A 16,182-nucleotide genomic window follows, 5' to 3' on the forward strand; every position below is an offset into this window, starting at 1 on the left:
CGGCTATTTCCTGAATATCTCCGGAAAATTTGAAGCAAAATGCTACATCCAGATTACCCAGAATGCAACATTCATAAAGGTATTAGTACCTGCCATAGACAGTTTTATACAGTCAATGGTAGCTGCATTTCTATAACACATATGCACAAAACTTTATCAACATTTTAGAAATTTTGAAAAAACACAATTTCGCCATTCCACTGTTTCCATTAAATCCAAATTATGTGAATAACCACAAAACAACTCACGTGATAAGTCATTCAAAAATACGGTTGTGAACAATACTTTGATTTACAGCATATACATTTAAATTTCTGCCACTGCACTAGCGCCCATCATCATCTATCAAAGGAGACTTTGGGGTCAGACCATGAAGCACTGAGCTGGGTGGGAGTGGCTTCAGATGAAGAGATTTTGGAAATCATGATTGGTGATTTTACAGAGGAGCTGTGGATCCAACAATTCTGCTTAACATGCTTAACTTTTAATGCTGAGGGACCTCTTGTGGCGTGGTATCTGTTGGTCATGTGATGTTTCATTAGAAAAAAGTGTTTATATGGCAGTTTTGCAAATTATGTTAATTTTGATACACCTAAAAAACCACCTCCTCCAAGTGCAAAAACTTGTTTGCGATAAATGCGAGTTTTTTCGAATTATCGCAAATCCAATTTGCACAATTTCATAATCAGTGGAACTGTAGCTAATGTGAAGCAAAATCCCAAACACGTTTGAATGTAACATTTCATCGTTATCTGTTTTTCTGCTTGTAGTTGTGTTTCCAACACAGATTAAAGCTTTGTTTTAGGAATCGCAGAAGAAGTCTACATTCATATCTAGCATTTACGTTTGAATTTTTCCACTTTTCTTACAAACTAAAACTATCACAAACCCTTTGCTGCTGAATCAAATGCAGCATGTCACTCTGTTTTGCACAGAAACAGCTTGTAAACTAGAAAGAAAGCAGTAAACTTACAGACTGATCATTTATAGAAGAAAATCTACCTGCTAGAATCTCTAAACTTCACCAAACTTCTATGATTTTAATGGAGACTTCTGCACGCCAACCAGAAATGAATTCCTAAAAGTTCCACACAGCAATTCTGAGCGACTAACATGGAAATATCATGCTTGGAAAGAATGATACTGACCTATAAGAACCCCCCCTACACACACAATCAACCCACCACCACCCCCGGCTGACTGATCCGTGCTCCAAATTATCAGGCAGACATCAGCCAAAGCCCTGCTGAGTGCTATCAGTCATCAGCCAGCAATGGCTGTCCTTTCATCTCAGCTTTGACTCCGCTACACACAATCACGCATCGGCCCCCACCCTACTCACACACACCTATGTGCTTTATTAAATCAGAAATTTTGAAATCCAGCGTTACAGTATTTGTCTCCTCCATTCCAGGAGCTTTGGCAACAAGAAGTCTGTTAAATCAAAGGTTTCTCTGCTGCAGAAGTGCTCATAAAAATAGTGAAGTGGTGTTGAAAACAGCTAAACTGCATCCATGGAAAGTGTCCTTATATGAGCACATGTGCACGACTCCGCGTGATCCAAAAAGAGTCCTGTGTGGCAGTGAACTCTCTGGGGGGTTGGGGAGCCACCAGGGCTCCAGTGTCACTCATACATGGATCAGAGAGGGACGGGTGGAGGTGGAGGTGTGTGTGGGGGGGTCTCTTTGGTTGGTCCAGAGTGCCTGTTAATGGCCCCCGTGAGCACGGACACACATCCATGCACACACAGAAGAGGTATTGTGTGCGTCCGGCGCTGTAATGGGGCCAGGAGTGGATGTGGTTGACAGACTGATTGACAGGCAAGTCGCCATGGCGATCCACTATCTCGGAAGAAGTCTGTCCATCTCTGTCGCGCTCTTCATCGTCCCGTCTATCTGTCTGTCCATCTCCATGTCTTTTTCCACTCTGTCATCGACTCTTCCTCCGCTCACCTCTTCATCTCCTCCTGTAGGTAGTTTTTTTTCACTCATGCACTAAAACCTGCTTTGTTTGACTTTAAAAAAGCGTAAAAACATTGTTTTAAATTATGATTCAGAGATTCAACAACAAAAATATCAAATTTTAATTTTGCAAAATGATGCACTTTAATATTTCCTGTGCTCGTCTCTGACGTTTTAATTGTATTTTCAGAGGTGGATATAGTGCACAGCACGAGAAAAATAATATCTTACAATATCTTGTTGGAACACTTCTTTTGCTTTTATTAATGTGGAAAAACACTATTGTTTATTAACTTAATACTATGATAATACGAGTAAAAGATCAGAAACAGTTATCATTTCTGCGTGTTATTGGTAGAAAAACATGATTTAAGCTAACAAACTTTGAATAAATCAAAATATACTTTGTCAACATTCAATGTCTTAAAAATATATTAAATTTATCAGCAGGTAGACAAGTATTAACTTCTTCTTTATTTGAAAACAGTCCGTTTTAATTTCCTATTTTGTGGTATTTGTAACTCAGTGCTCCCAAATTTCCTTCAGATGCCCACTTATAGAGGTACCAAACAAAAAACTTTCAATATAAGATAAAAAAAATACTTAAAATATCAAATGTATGAAATGTTTAATTGTAAACTTAGTTCCAGCAAAGACTGACTACAGTGTTCTCATAGTTTTGCTGCAACATTTGCAGCCTATTTATTATTACCCACTGGAGGAACCTAACATTTTACCACAGAAACAGCAAAACGGCCTGAAAAATACGGCTTAGTTCACTTCAGAAAAGTTTATTTGTCCCAGAAGAGAAATTTCGTTTCAGTGGCACAAACCGGCCTGGTGTGATGGAGGTTACTCTGGCTGTGCTGCAGCGTCTCCTGTAGAAGCTCTGGGTGTTAGTTTTAGTACACAGAAGGACTTTTCCTGCTGAGTCAAAGTACTTTCACACTCTGATAGTCTGGTAGACTCGGGGAGGTGAGGAAGATTTTCACGTCTAGTCATTAAGTTAGTTTGCTTTCACACTGCACTTGTGAGAGTGAACCCAAAACAATCGTGTGACTCATCAAGGAGCTTTAACTTCTGTAAAATGGTCTGGTAAAAAAACACATGAAGAAGAAAACTTTGAAAAACTCAGATTTACTAAATCTTGTTAACTGATGAAACATTTTCTGATTTTCTTGATTTACTGAGTCATTTTCTGCACTCACAGCCTCTGAATCAAATCAGGGTTTACAGGAAGCAGAGTTTGCATGCAGTTCAGATGAGTTTTCTTTTCTGCTCTAATGAAACAGACTATGAGGGAACACTAAACTGTTGAACGTTAAAACAGTCAAGTGAGTTTCTTAATCCTTTAACACCAAACGCTTTAGCTCCAGTGTTTACATTCTTTCTTCAACTGTTTTAGCAATTAACACAAATCCAGTGGATTCCGAGGCGGAGAAAAGCGACTTTGTGCCGTTGAGCAGCACTTTGTGTTAGCTATGTGTTGCATATCAGTGCAAAGCCAAAATAAAAAAGGTTCTTTTCTCTGCATCAGAATCAGGTGATTCACATTGATTGTGTAAACCAAACTCCAGGCCTCGAGTGCAGATTAAGTTTTCCAAATTCCTTGTATTTCTTGCAAGATAATAAAGTGTAAATTAAATATGTGTACAATTGATGTCAAATCTATTAACATTTTAGTTTTATAAAGTACAGCCTTGTTGTTTTTCAACATTCTTCCACACTGTATGTCATGTCTTTGCTAAATTCAAACTGTCTCCATACATCGGACTGTAATGATGGTTGATCTTTTTTTTTTTTGCCTCCTTCACATGTGTGTTGTCCACTGTGATGCCGCTTGGTCGTTTTTACGTTAAAATGAAATATACCTAACATATGTCAATCTAACTGGTATTTTTCAAGATCGATTGTTGATTTATGTCTTTATTAAACAATTTTATAATGATGTTAGACGATTTGATAGTGATTTAGACAGATTGATCCGTTTGAACCGTAGGAACAGAAATGGATTCATCAGTTAATCGATTAATTGTTACACCCCTAGATATTTAGGTGACATCTCCAATGTTACAGGGTTAACGCACATACAGTAAATTAATGTGCGTGATTTCCAACCTTTACCTAAAACATCAAGTGAATAGATATGACAAATAAGTGGATTTTGTTAATAAAATGCCTAAAGACTTTTGCAGTTGTGACATCAAATCCTGCATGATTCACACAATTGATTTGGCTTTAGTTTTTTTGGGGAAATTCCCTTTCTGACCCAACTTTATTCACTAACCAGATTAATAGCCATGATAACACCATGCATGTGGCATATAGCTTCTGGTGGTCCATCCAAGAACAAACCAGGTTTATCCTGTCTCAGAAAGATCCACCATGTTCAGGGGGAAACATCCCTAAAAATATGTAGATTTGTTTGCATAAAATGAAAATTAGAAATAAATTAGATCATGCATGTGTCAAAAAAGCTGAAATGACAGGAAATCAGACAATCAAACTAGCAAAAATGTAAAAAATCAAATATTAATGGAATAATGTTTGAGTAAAAACTGGATAAATCAGTTTGCTGAGTTTTATTTTTCTTTCTTACCAAGACAGATCCAATGGAAATAATTACTAAACTACTAACATTTTTTTAAAATGTGACATAAAAAGATCCTCTCTCTCATTTACAAAAAGCAAGACAGCATCCATCAGCCCCCTGCCCGTGATCTCTTCTAGCTGTTTGTTTTCTCTGCATGGTCAGAGATTTTAACGTGGAAAATCTGCCTCTAGTGGTCATTTGGGTAACTGCCACACCGTCTGCTTTGTGTCAGCTTTAGAAGAGAAGGTGGGAAACTTTGTTTTTCAGCTCTCATTTGCTAATATCATGAATGCATAAACATATTTTCCAAATGTTCCAACAGTCCAAACAGCTTTTGTTGCGGCAGATTTTAAAATCAGTTTGTGGTTTTTGTTTTTGCTTCACATGGAGGCAATCAAGTCAAAAACAAACCCCCATGTGACTCAAATCAGAGCGCACAATGCGTATTTATGTGCTAAAGATGATTAGAAACACTTTGGTGAGAAGAAAGAACAAATCATGTTGAACTGTGGCACAAACACTGGGATGTGTAATAAACAAATGCTGGAAGGAATCAAACAGAGACGTGTTTAAAGGAACAAATTCTGGTCTTTACATGGCAGCAGGTGATTTATTGAGTCTAAAGAGTCTTATACTCTTATACAGGAGCTGCGATCGATCGGAGTGTGAGGAGGGTTAAAGGTCGCCGTCTGCCTCAACTCAAACAGTAGCTGATCAATTCAGCAGGATGTCAACCTGATAAACACCTGATAACGCTGAGCCCACGGCTCTGCTCTTATCTTAACCTGTTTCCCTCTGATGATAAATCAGAAGAACCAACACATTCCGCTCGTCTTACCAAATGAAAACCCAATCTGAATTCTCAGGTGATAATAAATCACCTCTGCTTTGTTTTGCATTAAAATGTTGTTTTCGTTAAATTTAAATTCCTTATGAAGTTCCTTTTTTTTATTAAATCGTAAAAGTTATTGACATCTGTGCTACATTTTATTACTGTTTAGATATCCGAACATGAAAACCCATGTTTACATTAGAGGAGTCAGAAATTAAATGTTTCCAACTCATATCATGTAGCTTTAGGTGTTAAATAGCTGCAATTATTAAAAAAACATAAATATATATATGCATTTAATAATACTTAAGAAGGGAGATGAGGGCTAAAAATGTAACAAAATCCATACAAATCTTCAAAAATATAGAAAAAACATAAAAATGTAAAAATGAAAATAAACGTATCATTTGATGCTTTTGTCTCCCCCTTTTGGCAATAAAAGTAATTACATATCTGTTTTTTATTTCTTCCTATTTCTTTAATTTTAAGGATTTTTCTTTAAAACAGAATAGACACATTTTTGAGGATTGACCTCTAAAGCTCTAACAAGTGAAAAAAAATCAGAATATTTCGTTGAAATTTAAAGTTCAACAATGATGCCAGATTGAAGCGCTCATTTACTGTAGCGGGCTGCTGTCGGGCTGCTTCCCACATAGAGTGGAGAATTTAGAGTATTCCACCAGCGTGGACATGTTTGTTCACACTCTGGATAAGCATTTAGCTGTAGATCCAACACTGATTGGCTAACTGTTCACTAAAGGCGAACAATAAGCCTGAAAGTTGATTTCTGTGTGCTTCCAGTTCCTCCTCTTGTCTTTAAGCTGCATGAGGAGTCACATGATGGATTAGAGTTCAGGGATGGAGCTGAGTTGTTTAACTCGTGAGGTTTTTTCCTGGTGTTGGGGAAAAAACTTGACAAAAAGGAGGGAGATTTGGTTGATTTGCAGAAGAAAGTAAAATATGTTTAATGGAAAACTTTTTGAGAACAGAAAAAGTTTGAGAGGATGGGAGGCAAAGCAGCTTACGTCATCACCTCCTAGTGGTGGATGAAGCAAGATTTAGTTTCTATTTTTATTTATTAGGGATGTAACGATTCATTTTAACAATTCGATTCACATCATATTTGTGGATGACGATCCGATTCTTTGTCGATTTTTGGTTCATTTTGGATTCACTGACCTAAAATGGATCCAGGACATCTTTAGCCAAAAATTTTAAGCGACAGTTTTCCAGATTCCTTGTTTTTCTTGTAAAATAATCAATTAATGTGTACAAGGAAACAGGAATGAATGGCAAATCCACAAACATTTTAGTAAACTTGACTTTCTTGGATTGTAGAAATTGATTCATTAATTAAGTCGAATAATTGTTACACCCTAACTATTACATACTTTCAGTTTCATTCGCCTGTGTCATTATGTTCATTTCTGTTTTATGTCATTTTTTATTGTTTTAAGCCTATAAGGTCCTTTGCATTACTATTGTATGAAAAGTGCTTTATTAATAAAGTTTGATTTGATTTTGAAGTTACCACTTGACTAATAAATGTGTCTGTCTGTGTAAAGAGAGAAACAAATCCTTTTAATTCAGTGTTGTTTTCAACCGAATTGTCTGAAGAAATCATGAAAATGAACTATAAACCGAACGTTTGTTTAAAAGAAGTATAACTTTTGGACATTTTTGAAGCTGAAAGATTCCAACCCTTTTGCCCCACAAACAGTTAACGTTTGTGTCTTTCATAATGCCTCTGTAGCCTTTAACCTTAACCTTCAATAATCCCGTTAGTAAAGGATTGAATTAAGCTGATTGAATTTAAAATACCATAGTTCAGTTCAGAGTACAGTTATGCTTTTTGTCTCCATAAAGTCTGGAGGTTGAACAGTTTGTCTCTGACTCTCTTTCTGTACAGATTCATCAGATAAAAATATTTAATTTGATTTAAAAAAAAAAAAAAGGATTTTATTGGACTAGAGATCGGCTTGTAAACCCTCACCACCCTGACTCTCTCTTTGTCACTGACCAGCGCTGTGCCCCCCTCCCTACCTGTGTGTGTGGGGGGTGTCACTCTGCAGCAGTCGTCCGGTCATGCAGCCGCGGTGGTATGTTGAGTGTTTATGATGCGAGGTGACCCGCTGTGACCGTTGACCCCGATGCAGCCGGGATAGCCGTGGAGCGGGTCACATGTTCCGACGGCACTTTGCTCTAATGGATAACAGGATGAGGACACACCAAACCACCTCCACAATTTAACCTTTTGGTTTAATTTATTTATTTATCACAGCCTCTGAATTTGATTGGTTAGATTTCATTATGGAAAATAGAGGTTTATATATTTATATTCAGACTCAAATTCTATACATATAACCAATCCAAAGGTTGTTATAAACTTTTATAGTTTTCAGTGAAATTTTAGAACGATTCAAACATTTTTCTCCATGTAAAATTACTCATGAGCATTAAAGTGTGACTTGAAATGTTTGATTGTTCTCAGGTTAGTAAAATCCTTAAAGACCCATTCCAATGAAAAATGTGTTTTTGGTGTTTTTCTTGTGGAATTTTTCTGATGAGGAAGAAAATTAAACCTATTATGTCATTTCTGAGTATTTTTTTATTAATATAATTGTGAATTAGGAGCAGATGAAGCAAAATTATTTGAAAAAGCTTGTAGCTGTGATGTAGAAAAAATGCAATTGATGAAGCTCCTTGCTCCACTTGTAAACGACTAGATCAGTGTCCGTCTTTGTTTTCCTCGTCTGAGCTGAAATCTGAATCAAAACTGTACGGCTGGATAGCTCTGATGTTGCTCGCCATTTTTCGCCAATGTTCGGTTGCTGTAAATCAGGGGTTGGCAACCTTTTACAGTAAAAGAGCCTTTTGGGCTAGTTTTCGACTGAACAAAACCCAGAAGGAGCCGCAGAGATTTACTTTAGCCTTTAAGAAATTTGGATTTGCATTCATGACCTTCTTTTTTTTTGTTTATTTTTTGGCACGAACAAAAGCAAAAATATAAAAAGAATTGATCATTTCTCAAAAAGTGATTTTTGTTAACGTTTTTACCTTTAGTAGAGGCCAAATTAGCAAAAAAGCTAGCCCGTTGCTTCATTACTAGCTGAACTCCTAAATAGCCTAAAATTCCTCAGTTAGCCTAAAAACTTCAGTAGATAGCAATTAGCCAAAAATGTTAGTATATTCCTAAAATATCAGCTAAAATCCAAATTAGCATAAAAAATTTAATTAGAGGTCAAATTAGCCAAAAATGTTAGTATATTCCTAAAATATCAGCTAAATTCCAAATTAGCATAAAAAATTTAATTAGAGGTCAAATCAGCCCAAAAAAAGGTTGTTTGTTGCCCAATTACCAGCTGAACTCCTAAATAGACTAAAATTCCTCAGTAAACTAAATTAGTTAGCCTGTTTCTAAAATAAAAGCTAAATTACAAATTATTCAAAAAAACGTCAGTAGATAACAAATTAGCCAAAAACATCAACATGTTGCTAAATTATTAGCCAAACCCCAAATTAGCATACAATTCTTCAGTAAACTAAATTAGTTACTAAAATAGAAGCTAAACTCTAAATTAGCCTAAAAACAACAAATTAGCCAAAAACTTTAGCATGTTGCTAAAATATTTGCTATTCTCCAATTAAAAAAAAAATACTATTTAATTTTTCTTCAGCCAGAGAGTCACCATGGAGAGATAAAAGATAAAACGCCATCTCAAGTGTTGAAGGCTTAAACTATACTTGGTTTGTGTTATTTCAGAAACTATTAGATCAAATTTGGAGAAATTTAAACTCTTAGGACAGTCATTTCCGTAGTTTTTCTGCATAACATCTATCCCGCTGTTAAAACTGCCTTTTTTTCCATGGAAATAAGCAACAGAGACGTCCACCTGCTGCTCTCCTCTCTTGTTTTTTGGTCCATCTGACTCCAAACTGTGTTTAGTCACAAGAAAATCAATTAAATCAGTCCAGTTTTTAAATGAACTTTTTCCCAATTGCTTATAAACCTTTAAATAAATGATTTATCAGACTTTTAAAAATGTTTTTCCCTTTATGATCAAAAAATCTTTAAATTATTTTGATCCTCAATTGAACATTTAATCTAATCGGGTCCTCCAGTGAGTTATAAACTAGCCTCACTCTAATTCATATCTGGACCTTTTTAAATATATAAAAATTACTTTTTTAGTTGCAGTTTTTCTAGTTTTATAATCTTTTTAATTTATTTTATTTCACTTCCTGTGTCCCTTCTTTCCATGTCTGCGGCTGTCCTCCCTCCGCTCCGCTCATGACATCATCTTTCCTGAGTGTGGTTGGGGTTTAGTCGCTGCTATATTAAACCACCCCCATTTATTTTGGCTTTTCTTTGATCCGTTCTTGTTCGAGCCGCCTGCCGCAGTGTCACAGGGCCACAGGACCCTGCCAGCCTCCACTTTATAAACCCTCACAGTGTGTAAAATAAAACACACTCAGCTTGAGGATAAAACTGTGCAATAAAGCCTGGCTGTGAGAGTGGAGGGAATTAGGCAGCGCAGGCTCCGAGCGCTCCCACTGTGCAGTCGGTGGAGGCCCTTTCTGCAGGCGACAGGAGGATCGTTGAGTTGGTGTGAAAATTCACAGCTTAACTATGAAGTCACATTTAATTTCTGTTAAAAGCAGAGGACTGAGGCGAAATGCAGCGGCCAATAAAACGGGATCATTAAAGGCATAAACTTTTATCTTCCACTTTTTAGGTTTAGCAGCTCCACACGTGGAAACACTGATCTTTGTTTACGGACATTAAGGTTCCAAATTAGTTTCTCGATTAACTGTCACAAAATGTAGAAGTACATTATGTTTAGACGAAGGCCAGTTTATTTGGGGAGAAATCAGCTGTTTCTGCAGTTTTAGTCTCAAAATTTCTTCTTTTTTACTTTTTCTTTTGAAAGATTTTACTTTACGTTGTTTATCTAAATGTGAAAAATGTAAAATATTTTACCAATAATTTGGTATATTGGTACTTTTATAGGAATATTATAAAACATATTTTTTGGATGTTTGCCATTAAAAACTTTACCAAAAATATGAATGTAAGTGAAAAGTGTTAAAGTTTTTGATATGTTGTGCAGTTTAGACAGTGCTCTGAATTCATTTTTGTTCCCTCCTGGTATAATTCTGAGCACAATTAAAATTCTATTTCTCCAACTAATTAAAATCACTTAATCTAAGTCAATGCATTGCTGTTCTTGTTAAAAATGTCCTAAATGTTTATGTTTTTATGGAATTTTCCATCTTTAAGCATTAAAACGTTGCAAGACATTGCTTTTTTATTCATTTTTTACGGCAAACAGTAATATTTACTCCTAAATAATCATAATGTTATTTAAAAAATAACTGCTTTCATGTCTATACAGCTCCAGTATGTCAAAAATTATTTTTTTAATGACGTGATGATATTTTTAAGGGGGAATGATAAGAAAAAGACAATAATAGGTTGATAAAGGTTAATGGTTTGTTTAACCTAAATAAACAAGAATAATAGGTTGTTTTTGCAAATTAAAATGAAAAAAAAAACTTTTTTGATTTATTGATTAAGGCTTTTTGGATATTTGAGATGTTTGTGAATTTTGGGATTCTGTGCAACTGACTTAAAATGGAATTTAAAAAATCCAGCTGTGAATCCGAAAGAAATCTGAGATAATTAGTGATAAAACTGCTGTGATGAATCCTATATACTAAAGTGTGTTTGTGTCCTACAGGACGGGAAAGCGGACTGCAAACAGGAGAAATGCCCGCCGGTGTCTGAAGACTGCGCTCTGGTCGTGAAACAAACCGGAGCCTGCTGTGAGAGGTGTAAAGGTAAGACTAAAGCCGGAGGGACAAATACAGAGCAGCCTTTGTCGTTTGTTCCTCATGGTGTGACATAACAGCGAAGATGTTTATTGTGAAGCTGTGCAGACTCAGGGGAGCTGTAACTGTGTCTGCGGATAAATCTGCATTTCTTTGATGACACCAAAGCACACAGCTGCTGACGGTTTATTTCTTTAAAAGGCTTCAAATGCTTTTTAAGTTTTTATATTAAACATAAAGAACAAAAACATGGATAATTTATCTCCTTTTACCAGGAAAAACTCAACTTGAACTTAAATTTAGGTGTGTTTACCATACTTGTTTACTCTAATGTTGATTGCTTTTACTAAACCAAATAGCCACTAAAATGTAAAAGAGTATAAGGAAATAGGAAAAGAAAAACATGCTTAAAATTAAAAATGATGTGGATCAAACACGCTCACCTTGTTTACTGTTTTAATTCACGCAATCTTGTTTTTTCTCTTTAAAAAAAATCTTAAATTCATATCAAATATGTTCTAAAAAAGGAATTGACACAAATTTTATAAACAGACTTCCTTCTTTCTCATTTTTATTGATAAAAGCTTTATTTATTTATCGGTTTATAATTTATTGGTTCATTTCAAGCAAGTTTCAGAACACTTAAAGATCCACTCCATGTTTTTAACATGTTCTTGTGGCATTTTTCTCATATTTCAGGACATACATAAAGAAAATTAAGCTTAAATTTGCATTTTGGGGTGTTTCTTTATTCAAATTAATGTGTGTTTTTTGATTTGGACTAAAAAATAGCATAATTATAATTAAAACACCATTAAAAGAAAATTAAAATGGATTGAAAAGATGACCAGATTGGGTCTTTAATCATTACTTTTATCAACTAAGTTTGAATAATTGCATGAAAGGAATGAATTTATATAATCTCACCTCTATTGTGTTTCTTTTGTATATAGTTGCCAGAATATATTTTTTTACATATATTCAAAGTTAAAACTTAATCATTCGGAGTGAAGAAGTTTTTATTGATTATCATCAGTACAACTGAGACGTATTCGTAATTCATTCGATTTTAACTCTTGCTTCGGAATTGAGCACCTGCATGATTTTGTCACGGATTTTATTGTCCATGAAGGCTGTAAATGATGTTTTCATGTCAATTTCCCTCCATCATTTGTCACGTCAAAACTTCTGAGGATGAATGTTGGGGTAGAATTTTCCACGTCAATTTACAAACTAAACCTCTTTGCTAATTTTTCTTTATTCTAACTTTTGCACAGAAAATACAGGAGGCGTCCACATTCTATGAACTCCTTTGGAGTTTATTTGTAGGACTTTTGATTCAAGCATTGAAAAAAAAAAGCCTTAATGAGTAAAGAAAAGATGGGAAATGTTGGTATCTCAACCAAACTTGTTGCTCAAATAACCCTGTTGCTGCAGCCATCTTTAGCTAATGTTGCAAAATAAATATTTTAAGTTGCTTTTGTTTTTGCAGTTATGATTTAGCAATAAAACTGTCAGATCAGACCTTAATGTTCTCGTGTTTTCAGTTTTCATTTCGTCATTTTTTATAAAGAGGATGAAGCTCACTCAGCCTGAATATGGAAAGCCCCTCATCTCCACGGCAGCCACACTCATTTTTTCTGTTTTATGGTCGTCTTGTGGTCACTGTCACCAACCTTAAGTCCCCTTTGTGATGAAAACACACTTACACCTCTTTGTAAAACTGATGCTCTCACAGATTCTGGTGAAATCATGCTCCTAGTTAAAGAGAATCAAAGCCGGATGACATCACTTTATTGAAGAAGAACTTCCCCTAAAACTGCCCTAATGAAGAATTTTATGTACGCAGCAGTCTAACAAAAGAAATAGCAATGAATTCATGTGCAAAAATTAGATTTAATTTTGGTTTTTAATTGGAAAAATAGAAAACATCTTTATAAATTTGAATCTTAGTCTGCAGCAAATGCTTTGTCACTTAAAATTTTAGTGCACTATTATTTTTTAAAGACTTCTGAAGTTTATAAGGTTCTTTTTTTTTTTTTGGACTAATCATAAAAATAAAACACACCAGTAGAGCAGAGTCTCATGTTACGTCAAAAGCCTGGTTATAAAAAGGAATTTTAAGAAGTTTACTAAAGAAATGGAGTGGGAAGATGTCTGCTGAATGCACAGATTTAAAACGCTTGATCCCCTCTGAGCTTCCTTTGGAGGAGGTGGTATATGAGACGTATCGAAATTGGCTTAATTTGCAAAACTGCAATGGAAACACCTTTTTCAAATTAAATGAGTAACCTGACCATCAACCGGATCCCACGGTGGTGCCACAAGAGGTCCCACAGCATCACACAGTTAATGAAAAGTTGAGCGTCGATCTACGGCTCCTCTGTTAAATCACCAACCAGGATTTCCTAAAATCTCTTCATCCGTAGCCGCTCCCACATGGCTTGCTGCTCCACGGCCTGAATAAGTCGCCGACGTCTCCTTTGATAGATGATGATGAGTGCTAGTGCTGTTACAGAAATTTGAATGTATCTGCTGTAAATCAAAGTTCACGTCTGTGGTTTTGAATGAATTATTGTATGAGTTGGTTTGTGTTTATTCGCATAATTATGAATAATTATTGAGCACAGAGAAACATGTTTTCTTTCCCAGCTTTGTGAGAAAAAGTCTGTCATTTCTCAGTTAATATTTGCCTTTCATGATGGTAGGACTTCTTCTACTTGAGTCAGAGATCTGATCTGTGATTGGTCAGAAATCCACAGCTGGGGACTGACTGGATTTTGAGATAGCTGCGAGTTTGTGTGTCATTGTAGAAATACCACAAACCCTTTTTGTTTTCTATACGTAGGTTTGTTGGAATGAGATGAACCTCTGGGAACATCACATTTTTTGGAAAAAAAATAACATTTAACCTAAAAAATCTTACATTTTCTACTTTGGCAGATCATGTAGAAGAAACATTTAAGGAAGCACCTGTTGCTGCACATAAACTTTACACTCATGTAATTTTCTTAGAATATCAAGCTGACATGTCAGTAAATATTTCCTTGAAGGTCAAAGGATCCACAAAGACACACTTGAGGGCAAAAACATTTTCAGTTTTAAGTAACATGAATTCTGAGGATCCATGAGATAAAAAACAAGTTATTTTCTGCAAAAATGCAACATTTTTAAACTGTGATCTGGTATTTTTTAACTTTGTCAGCTTTTTATTGGTGTAAGGTAACACAAACTTTTTCAAATGTATCCTGATAAATAAAACTGATTGTTTGCAGGATGGAGAATATGTTATCATTGAACTCCATATCAAAACAAGATCTCAGTGGTTTCGAGTTGCCACCTGATCTCTTTAATGCTTTTTAAAAACCTGCAGCAGCATGAGAGGGTTTGGTTTACGCAGAGGAAAGTGGATCAATGACTGTGATCGGGTTTCACTGTATGAAAAGTTAAGAATTGATTTGATGCTGCTTACTGTAAGAGGAATGAAATGAATAGGCTCTTCATTTAGCCCAGGATGGCTGCAGGCCTGATGGATTAGTGGCTGTGAAGTTGTGGAGGAAGATCAGTTTTTCCTAAATCTCTTTTTTTGAGAGAAAATATGTCCGTGGATAATTTTAAGTGGTGTAAAATATAAACTCTGTAAGGTCGGCACATCTTTTAATCACATGTGCAGCTATCAGAAAAAAACATTTATTCATCCAACTAGCGATTGATTGATTTTCAGAGGTGTGTTTGGAACTAATGTTGAATTTTTTCTTTAAAAATATATTTTTTTATTTTCTTCTTCCAGGTTGCACGTTAGATGGACGATCCTATAACAGCTCGGAGTCGTGGATCAGCTCCACCAAACCCTGTAAAACCAGACGCTGTCAGGTGTGTTTGTGATGTTTCAAGCATTACGGTGTTTCAGCTTTCAATTTTAATTAAAACCTCTGATATCATATCTAGTTTACATGCAGATGTGATGCTGTTAGAAAAGGAGAGATTAAAACAATAGAGAATCTGGAGAAGAAATGCTAAAAAGTCAAACAAGAAGTGATGAGGGTGGTGATCAAATCTGCAGAGTAGACCTGAATTATGCATGTTGAAAGAATGAAATAAGAATTTAAAGATCTAAATATTGTCAGAAGGGAATATCAATTAGTAGGGTTTAAGACGAAGATGTAGAAACGACAGATTTGTCTTGAAGTAAAGAAGAAATAAACAAAAGGAGGAGAAAAAACTTATTGTTTTTTCCTTTTGTTACCACAGGAAGGTGTGATCACTGAGGCTGAGGTGCAGTGTGTCATCCACTGCAAGAACCCCAAAATCCACCCAAAGAAGTGCTGTCCCACCTGCCCCAGTGAGTGCAAATATTTCTTGTACTTAAAATGGGATTGAAATGACAAAAACTATAACACGTAATAGCTTTTATGTCCCCGCAGATCTGCATATTTAAATCAAAGTTGACTTGACGCGATTTTTCCCTGTAATTTAACATTTTAGAGATAAAAGGTGGAAAAAAACAAAAAATAAAATTTGTATCTAATATATTTTATTACGAATTTAAATTTTTATTTGAATGAGAAAAGTCGATTAAAAATTACCTTGATCAGAAACTGAAAATAAATATTTATTGAATTTTTTTTTTATATTTTTATATTTTATTTAGATATTTTATCTATTATATTATATTTATCATGTTATATTTATTATATATATTTGTTTTATTTATTTTAGTTTTTTTTTGTTTTTTATTAATTTTTTATTATTTTTTTTATTTTCTAAATACATTTAAATGCTAATATGTCTTTTTTTTCATTGCTTCTTTAAAATCTTGAAGATGTGGACAAAAATATGTTGCATTCTTGATTAAATGGACAACAAAAATAGTTTTTAAGGATTTCTAGAATCCAGACAAAATGCTATTTGGTTTATTTATTTTTGCTTTGATACTCTTAATTTTAAATAAAAATAATAATAAT

At 34.9% G+C, this 16,182-nt stretch overlaps 1 protein-coding gene across 3 annotated transcripts in view; it reads left to right on the top strand.

Annotated features, from left to right (window-relative positions):
- bmper (BMP binding endothelial regulator) overlaps positions 1 to 16,182 on the top strand; it is a 46,186-nt gene that overhangs the window by 14,082 nt on the left and 15,922 nt on the right. For all 3 annotated transcript variants that reach the window (XM_024258584.2, XM_024258583.2, XM_036216021.1), the window contains 3 exons: positions 11,128 to 11,227; positions 15,009 to 15,091; positions 15,470 to 15,560. In XM_024258584.2, coding sequence (XP_024114352.1) covers positions 11,128 to 11,227; positions 15,009 to 15,091; positions 15,470 to 15,560 — 274 coding nt within the window. The remainder of the gene's footprint in view (positions 1 to 11,127; positions 11,228 to 15,008; positions 15,092 to 15,469; positions 15,561 to 16,182) is intronic.

The sequence above is a fragment of the Oryzias melastigma genome, linkage group LG16 (genome assembly GCF_002922805.2).
Source record: "Oryzias melastigma strain HK-1 linkage group LG16, ASM292280v2, whole genome shotgun sequence".
In the NCBI taxonomy this organism is placed as follows: domain Eukaryota; kingdom Metazoa; phylum Chordata; class Actinopteri; order Beloniformes; family Adrianichthyidae; genus Oryzias; species Oryzias melastigma.